General features: G+C 39.5%; 1 protein-coding gene across 1 annotated transcript; it reads right to left on the reverse strand.

Moving 5' to 3' along the window:
• Positions 1-763: 763 nt before the first annotated feature.
• LOC115961715 (G-type lectin S-receptor-like serine/threonine-protein kinase LECRK1) lies at positions 764-3,058 on the reverse strand. The gene has a single exon (XM_031080646.1). It carries the CDS (start codon positions 3,056-3,058, stop codon positions 764-766), a length of 2,295 nt encoding a protein of 764 aa, XP_030936506.1.
• Between the last annotated feature and the right edge of the window lie 4,495 nt (positions 3,059-7,553).

Here is a 7,553-nt window from a genome sequence, read left to right on the forward strand (position 1 = left end):
GAGTCACTTACTAATACCCACGAAATGGACGATTGCGCCAAGTCCCCAAAGCGGACGAGCCCATAAAGTTGACGAGTTCGTCCACTAAAGGATATGACTAAGACGATGGTTTTAACATAAAAGACAACGAGATGAACAAGTCTACTAAAGAGACAAGTTGGAATTATCCAAATGAAAAGGACTTAAACTCCATGAACCTGTCAGTTTAAGCTGACGAGATCATGGAGTGGGGGGCAGCTGATAAGGGTAAAATTGTGAATGTGAATATTCATGAATATAGTATCATGAAGCGACGTTCAAAATAGACCCGTCGGCCTCACGTGTCATAAATGGAAAGCTGACACTACTAAGCTGAAGGGAGTAGGCGAAGCTGACGATCCTAACGAGGCTGACGACCTCGACGAGGGATTGGCTTAATTGGTAAGGTTTGGACACTTCGTCTAATCCACCTAAATTCGAGTTCTGCTCCTAACAGGAGTCCGTTGGTGGGCATACACGGGTTGGTCCATGGGCTTTTAACTTTAGCGCTTGTTAGGAAGGCTTGCGTAACCTAACTAACCCCTATATTTGTTAACCAAAAAAAAAAAATTAGAACCATGGTGACTCACACAAGAAAAAAAAACATACAGACTACATTATGATATCACAGGAGAGCATAAGAGCTTTCTTTAACTAAAACATTAACTACTTCATTAATCAGTCAAACAAATTATATATTGGTCATGGTGATTTTGGGTCCTAGGTAGCTACTTGGGTGCAGGGCTCAATTAACTTCCATGGAACTGAGAAAGGATGTAGGACTAGGAGGAGCTGGTATCTCCACTGTCCCTTCCAACATCAGCACCACCTTCTTTATTGGAGGGCGAAGTGATGGCTCATCCTGGATGCACCAAAGTCCCACCCTAACCATTCTCTCCAACTTGTTCCTCTCCACCTCTTCATCCTTCACCAGCTTATCCAATTCACCAGCCTGAAAACAATCATAGACCCAATTTGCAAGAACCACTTCATCCTCTGGAAGATCCATATCCACATGCCTTCGACCACATATGATCTCAAACAACATGATCCCAAAGCTGTAGACATCAGCTTTCGCTGTTATGGGCAAATTTCCATGCCACTCAGGTGCAACATACCCCCTTGTTCCTCTAATCCCAGTGTATGTCCTTGTTTGGTTAGGCATCAGCAGCTTGGCCAAACCAAAATCAGCAATTTTGGCACACTTGTGTTCATCCATTAGTATATTTTCAGGTTTGATGTCGCAGTGGATGATCTGGGTCTCACACTCTTCATGTAAATAGAGGATGCCTCGAGCAACATTCAAAGCTATTCTAGTTTTTTCATCCCAACTAGGCTTTCTTTCAGATTCAAAGAGGAATTTTGCTAGTGAGCCATTGCTCATGTACTCATAGACCAAAAGCCGATTGTTTCCATCATGACAGTAACCATACAACTTAACAAGATTTTTGTGACAGGTTCTCCCAATTGCTTTCATCTCATTTCGAAATTCTCTTTCACCTTCAGCCACCACATTTTCTAGTCTCTTGACAGCCACCACTCTCCTGCCATTGGGCATGACCCCTTTAAAAACTGTCCCGAAACCTCCTCTACCCAATTCATTCAAGAAACCATTAGTAGCCTTATCAAGCTCCGCATATGTATATGATCGTAGAGTAACATCTTCAATCAACCCATCATTCTCAATATTTTTGTTTTTCCAGGCACGATATCTGTAAATGAGAATACTGGTAATTGCAAGAACAACAAGGGCAAAAACCAAAATTGTAACACTGCCAAATAAGATAATTGGCAGATGTTTCTTTCTTTCCTTTTTGATTACTCCTACCTTGATTATAGTTGTCCCACCTTGATCACCATCTTGTATTCTCCCATATCTTAGAGGAAGCATTTGTTTTCTGCATAGCTGGTCTTTAAATAATACAACGTCACAGTTGCAGTCCATCAAGCAGTCTTCTCTACAGTCAGCTTTGCTTGATGTGATATTTGAATACGCGTTGTCTTCCCATGCAATACGTTCCAATTCCCGAAGAGAAAATGTGTCTCTATTTTTGCTGATGCAACCATCTGTGCTAAAAGTTCTCTTGCAGCCCAAAATCTTCTGCTCCTGGTCAATGAAACCAAAACCAGGAGGACACGTACAAACTGGTTCCTGATCCAGGAGAGTACAATATGAATTTGGGCCACAGAGGCCTATAGGATCACATTTATTGCTAGTTGGTGACCACTCACTTACCCAATCATCACCTTGATTCAAGCTATGAGAATATAATCGCAGTATTCCATCAAAACCAATTGTCAAACGATAGATTGTTTTATTAGAAAGGCTACCTATTCCGTGGAAATCCTTTACAATTAAGCCAGTAGTAGTATTGAGCAGGTAAAGACGGCCATTACCATCAAGATTTAAACTCACTTTTTCTCCAGCAGTGGATGTTTTCGAGTACCAGTAAGCATTCTCCGGTTTTGGATTGCTTGCCGGGTATTGCACCAAGTTCCCATCTCCCTGCATTATAAGTTGAAACTTTCCACTTGCATGGTTTGTCTCAGAGATGCTGGAGACAAGATTCTTGATCGCCAAGAGACGCTGCCCGGGTAACATGGTGTCTGTTGGAAAATCGAAACTTTGCCATATAATCATCGAACTTGAATTGTAGAGGACAAAGTTTCCAGTGTCGAGCATGGAAGCTGAGAAAGCTGACTGCTGAGGAGCATTTATTACTATTGTCAGTAGGCCTTGGTTCTGTGTAATGATCATGCCATCACTACTGAAACTCAAGTCGACATCTTGGGGAAGTGGCGGGTCGTCCCGGTTTGCTGTCCATATGACTGTTTTTTGCTGAATTGCTTCCATCCAGATGCCTAATGCAAAGCCATTGTCTTTCTTGTAGAAGCCAAAAGCAAATTGGCCAGAACTTGACAACCAATATGAATTGTTTTTTGGAGAGAGGGAAGAACCCAAGCTAATATTGAGATTTCTTTCTTGAGCAATTGTAGTTGAGAATTGAGTAATTAGAAGGAAAAGAAATATTGCAACCATTTTATCTAAATCTATAGCTCTTGTATGTATGTATGTATTTTTTTTCCCCCTTTTCTCTTCTTTGCTGCAATCTTATAGCAAACGGTAAGTCCTCTTGTAATTTTTCAAGGCTTCAATCCAAGGGTAAGTGACAGAAATTGCAGTCCAAAGAGGCAGTCAATATTTTTGTTTCTAGTCTTATGGTCAGCCAACGCAGCCTATACGAGTAGAAATATGTTCAGACCTCAATATTCCCATAGAAATAAAATATCCGACCTTTTTTGCAAAGTCTTTAAAGAGATAAATTAGTTGACTTCCAAATTTCAGAAATGGTGATTATTGACCCACATCACATGTCCGGAACCGCTATTTTTGACCATGAATGATGCTAGTGATACAAACTATTTTACAAACTGTTGATATGATGAATAATTATTGGTAAATGAAAAAGTGATATTAATGGTGGGTCTAAATGAAAACCAATAAAAGGTTGGCCACATCAACATTTTGTAAAAATATTATAAAATAGTTTGTATCTATAACATTGCTTTTTTGACCATTTTTTCAATTTTCATATAGTGCCGACAATGATAGTAAATGGACTTCTTAATTTTTGGTCAAATTAAATTGATTTTAGGGTCTTCTACCTTGAAATTAGTATCTCTCTAAACTTAGATATTTATTTAACTGGATTGAATAAAAAATCTCATAACATAATTAAGAGCGTGATTTGTTTTAATAGAAGAATTTTCAATCCTGATCTTTGCCTTCATTTTCTCATTTTCTTTCGTTGTGTTGGTGGCCTGCTGGTAGTTTTTGACCATAATTTAGAATGTCATGTCGGTTCTCAACCCCCTAGCCCTGCTGTCACGTACTGATGTACACTTGCCAAACCCAAACTTTACACTCCTTACCTACACTCCAATTCAACATACATCTCCATCAACAAGATTGTTTTCGAACCTATCAAGCAACCCAAAAGTAGGGGCAGTTAATTTTTAATTTGATGACTCTTGTAAAAAACACATGGATTAATTTTTCAGAAGTTCCAATGGACTTGTTCTATTCTGTTTTGTTTTGGCTCTCTCTCTTCTTCTTCTTTTTTTTTTTTTTTTTTTTTTGGTTGAATACATGCCTTGTTTAATTAATAAGATCACAGAGACCTTTTTTTCTTATTCTGCTTGATTAGCTAGGAGCTTGGTAATTCAATTGCCACTTCTTGGTATTTTCAACTGAGACATCCAAGGTTCAAAATTTCAGGTCTTAACTATTAAATTATCAACCAAAAAAAATCTTTTTGATAAGTCATTTGAAATGTTAGACATATATATAATCGATTTTATTACAAAAGTTTTCAAACTAACATAATAATTAATGTCATTGGTGGCACCTAGCAACATAATATATATAAATATATATATATATATATATATATATATATATAGGGGTAAGCTACAACAAAGAAGTGCCGTCGTCAAGAGGGCACTGGGAGCGGAAGAGGGTATAGGTTACAAATGCAGTGCTATTACAAGTGTAAGCTAAGGGAAGGTAAAAGAGAGTCATTCTGATTACAAGTGAAAGACCTCTGAGGTAATTCTAAGCCTAGAGAATTAAGCCTGGCGAATTAAGCCTGCTGAAGACTGAGGGGAAGGGTCCCTTTTATAGCTGGAGGGAGCTTCGGATCAGGTCAGGAGACCGCTGGAATCACGGGAGGTGAAATGCTTTTACCTTCAGGTGAATATCTTTTCAGCCGAAAGCAATAGTAATTCCAATGATTCTGTCTGGGCACTGTTGAGTGAACAGTAACTGGTCACTGTTTATGAACAGTGTTTTGTCCCCTTGCTTTTCTGGAATAGTAACTCTGCATAGTGTTTCGGACTGTGCAGTGAATAGTGCATTGTCTGTCTCTTTTGCTAGTGCGGGTACTGTACATGGAATAGTAACCGGTTTTTTAGCAAAGTGATTCTTGGTGCTTCTGGAGCGTCTGGAAACTACTCTGGGGAAGATATCAGTCTGTATCATAACCAGAGGGATACCCTTCATATGGATCAAATGCAGGAGGCTCATCATAGTGATCGTGCTCATGGTACCTGTCAAATAGGTTACAAAACCCACAATAGAGAAAAGGTTCGTAGTCTGCTTTCTGAGCTGTATAATGAGGAGGATCAAGGCAGATAATTCCTTCTGTGTTGAAAGCCTCTGAATATGGTTTGGTGGTGAATACTGTAATTCTGCCAGTATTTCCTATAAAGTGGTAATTTTCCCATAGTTCTCCGGTGACATTCCGTAGTTCATTGTTGAAGTAGTTTTTCCAACATTCTACGAGGGCCAAAGGATCAGCATAGGAGAGGTAGGAATCACCTTCATACCAAGGGCCATTGTGAGTGTACCCATTGATGAGTACAAGGTGGTAGGCAGGTTGAACTGTCATCCAATTGTTACCGTCCCATTGTGGGAGAGTGCTCCAGCATCTGATGGATACAAAAGGACTCTTGATCTTTGCTACGACCTGTTGGATAATCTGAGGGAATTGGCTGATCTGAACATGGTTCGTTAGTTTAATGAGTCTAAGGAAACCATATTCAAACATTCTTGAAAGCCAGCTAGGGTCTCTGTCAACATCATCTGCACCGTCTTCATAATTAACCAGAAGACCAGGAAAAGGATGTTGCTTTTCATAGACTCTGTGGCTGCTCCCAAAGTATTGATTCCAGGTTTCGCGGATGAGTGCAATTTCTGTGGCATCTGCTTCCTCTCCTAAAACCGGGAAGTGAGTGGTGACCAAAATTTCAAAATGTGTGAACCACTGGTCGCATGATTCAGACATAGCCTTGCTTCTAAGTATACGTTGCTGTATATCAGAAGGCAAGTTGGCAATAGCACTCCTAAGCCGGTTTTGAATCTTAAGACTCAACCTGGCGTAGTCAGTGCCCATGATAGTCGTTGTATCCATTGAATGGATATCCTCTTTGCCAAAGAGTTGACTAATGGACAATTTTCCAATCTCAATTTCTGCCTCAAGGTTAACTAGGTGCAATTCTAGTGCACTGAGGGTTCTTTGGAAAAGGCGATTGTTATTTTGGGTAAAGGCTCTTTGAAGGTTATCGAGGACAATTTTGATGGAGGGTGGAAGGCCTGTATAGACTCCATTTGTAAATTGGAAATTCCTGGATAAAACTTCATGCAAGGTGATTCTTTTATTACCACCTGAAAATGTTATTTGAAGCGGAACATGTTCTAGAAGGGATGTTACTTCTCTGGGTTCTGGTCCAGGAGAAGCGCCTTCATGCATAGGGGCTTTCCCCTTGTTCCTGCTCGAGGATGCCATTGTCCACTTACTAGTGGAGTTATAAAAAGTTTTTTGCTTTTTGACCTGCCATGTGTTAACAATGTGATTAATTTCTGAAACATATTTGTTAAAATCATGGGATGTCATGGAGCAAATTCTTTTGTATGCAATGTGATGGGATGATAATTTATGAGATTGAAGGAGACTCAAAGAATTATCAAATATGATGGATGGTACATTTTGATCAAGGTTCTTGGCTTGATTTGGACCATATGAAAAGTTTTTGGCGTTGGTAAGTTTAGGTTTTTCAGAAACAGAAACTTTTTGGAGATTCTCAATTTCTCTGGGTTCAGGATTTCTAAGAAACTTAAACTTGACTGGTTGGCCAAAAGGATGGGTAGTGATACCTTCACTATCCGTGATGAATGGATACAACAGACACATGAATGGGTTTCCTAAGATGACCCTATCTGTCATATTTTTGACAAGAACAAAGGTGGTTTTGAAATACGCATTGTCTTGGCAAACCTGTGCTTCAGGGATTTTGAATTCAATCTGCATTTTTCCTCCACTTGCGGAAGTTAACCTTTCTCTGGTTTTCCGGAAGTATTTAGAGGGAATGATTCCTTCTTGAATGCAGTTGAGATCAGCACCCGAATCTATTAGGGCAATAACCTCAAGTTCAAAATCTTTGCTTATGACAATCCTGACTTTGGAATGCCATTTTTGGAAGTTAATCCTGCTGATGGTTTGTAAGAACGATCCATTGGATGGTTCTGGTTCCATATCTGCAGTAGGGTTAACAGTATCATTTGTTTCTTCATCAGAAGGGTTTTGTAATGAGGTGCCTTCCTCATTACCTTGCTGTGAAGTGAACTCTAGATTCTTGACTCTTAAGTCTATGAGGCCATGATCAACCCTAAGGATGGTTAATTCTTGCTTAAGGTTTCTCATCTCAGCTTTGGTATCCTTAATCTCTTTCTGGAGATCTTGGATGGTTACCTCTTTCTTTGATTTGGTAAACCTGTTGTAGATTTTTTCCAAATCGACTTTGGGTTCCTGAAACCTAGGTTTGGATGTGCTTGTTTCCTTGACTAGGGTTTTATGGAACTCACTAAGCCTTTGAGCTTTCTCCTCAGGGTCCTTGATCTGTTCTATGAGATCGAGGAGCAGTTCTTCTTGTTTAGACAAAACATGGATAGTTTTGTTTCTACAACAACTATCCTG

This window comes from Quercus lobata, chromosome 2, assembly GCF_001633185.2.
Source record: "Quercus lobata isolate SW786 chromosome 2, ValleyOak3.0 Primary Assembly, whole genome shotgun sequence".
Classification (NCBI taxonomy): domain Eukaryota; kingdom Viridiplantae; phylum Streptophyta; class Magnoliopsida; order Fagales; family Fagaceae; genus Quercus; species Quercus lobata.